Genomic DNA, 1348 nt, shown 5'->3' with positions numbered 1-1348 from the left:
AATCCGCTAGGGGCACTGATTGGAAATGTATGGGAAATACGTAAACAAAAACAAAAACACTTATTTTTGTTTAACCGTAAAAACTCATACTAGGTACTCGTACTGTTTCCAAACAGAACTGTCTTCTATGTCACTACAAAGTAAATAATAATTCAAATAAATGTTGGTTTAGTACATAGTTCTGAAGTTGGCGCTCATATTAGACACGCTGTTTACGCCGTTACGTTAGTGATAAGGGTTGTTCACCCTTGACATTTTTTTTTATTTATATGGCAACACAACGTTTGCCGAGTCAGCTAGTCTATATATACATATAAAAGCGAAAAGATATTCACGTTCAAAACGTATTAATTAAGGTTTTGCCTAAACTACTGAAGCTAGAATCATGAAATTTGGAATATAACTTCATTACATTATAATGTAGATGCGCACTAAGAACGGACTTTTTGTATTCCACCATTAAGGCGGTTAAATAGTGGTTGAAAGTTAGTGTGAAAGTCCGTCAATATTAAAGCAAACTCGATGAAAATTCATATTTAGCTTTCTGATTTAAAATAATCTAAATCTAATTTAAGAGTTTTTCCAAAAATAACCTTTAAGATGGTTAAATAGGGGTTGACACGTTATTTTAGAATTTGCCATTTTGGAAGCCAGCCATTGAAAGCTAGCCATTGCCTTACTGGTTAGATATAGTAGAACTTAAATTCTACCGTTTATTGAAAATCAACCCTTAACCTTCCGGATGATGCATATGCTCTCGGGACATGGTTGTTTCGGGAAGTACCAGTGCCGCATAGCCGGAAGGGAGCTAACAACCCAGTGCCACCATTGCAACTGCGACGAGGACACGGCGCAGCATACACTGGAGGAGTGTCCTGCCTGGGACAGCCAGCGCCGTGAGATCGTCGCTGCAGTGGGGCCTGACCTCTCGCTGCCGGCCGTTGTAAAAGCCATTGTCGAGAGCGAGAGGTCATGGAAAAAGGTGAAATCCTTCTGCGAGGATGTGATCTTGCAGAAGGAGGCTGCGGAAAGGGAGAGAGAGAAATCCTCGGACCTTCCAATCCGCAGCCGGAACACCGGGCGTAGGAGAAGAGCTCCCCACGCTCATTTCCTACCCTCATAACGGAGGCATTGGCGTAGGACACGGGAGGTTCTACGTCAAAAACAACATCAAACCTCGAGGTGGCGCGCGTGTTCCCCGAGGTGGTGTTCCCGCGCGTACCTCGAAGATGTGTGGATGGCGTTACTCCAAGTCCATCCCTAACCGATGGGCCCTGATGCGGGCAAAATCCATCGGGACTGCGGCCGAGTGCTACTAGCGTACCCGTGGTCCTGATAGAGGGCGTCC

General features: G+C 44.4%; 1 protein-coding gene across 1 annotated transcript; it reads left to right on the top strand.

Moving 5' to 3' along the window:
* The first annotated feature begins 745 nt into the window (after positions 1-745).
* On the top strand, positions 746-1123 carry LOC140743530 (uncharacterized). Its single transcript, XM_073074866.1, has one exon. The coding sequence runs from the start codon at positions 746-748 to the stop codon at positions 1121-1123; it is 378 nt and encodes a 125-aa protein (XP_072930967.1).
* The last annotated feature ends 225 nt before the right edge of the window (positions 1124-1348 follow it).

Source organism: Epargyreus clarus, unplaced genomic scaffold (genome assembly GCF_041222505.1).
Source record: "Epargyreus clarus isolate Ecla_fem2 unplaced genomic scaffold, WU_Ecla_fem_2.2 ptg000007l, whole genome shotgun sequence".
Taxonomy (NCBI): domain Eukaryota; kingdom Metazoa; phylum Arthropoda; class Insecta; order Lepidoptera; family Hesperiidae; genus Epargyreus; species Epargyreus clarus.
This window is presented reverse-complemented; position numbering and strand designations above follow the sequence as displayed.

What these genes read in the sequence shown, in the direction of transcription:
- LOC140743530 (XM_073074866.1), top strand. Translation starts at nt 746, where the DNA reads ATGCATATGCTCTCGGGACATGGTTGTTTCGGGAAGTACCAGTGCCGC.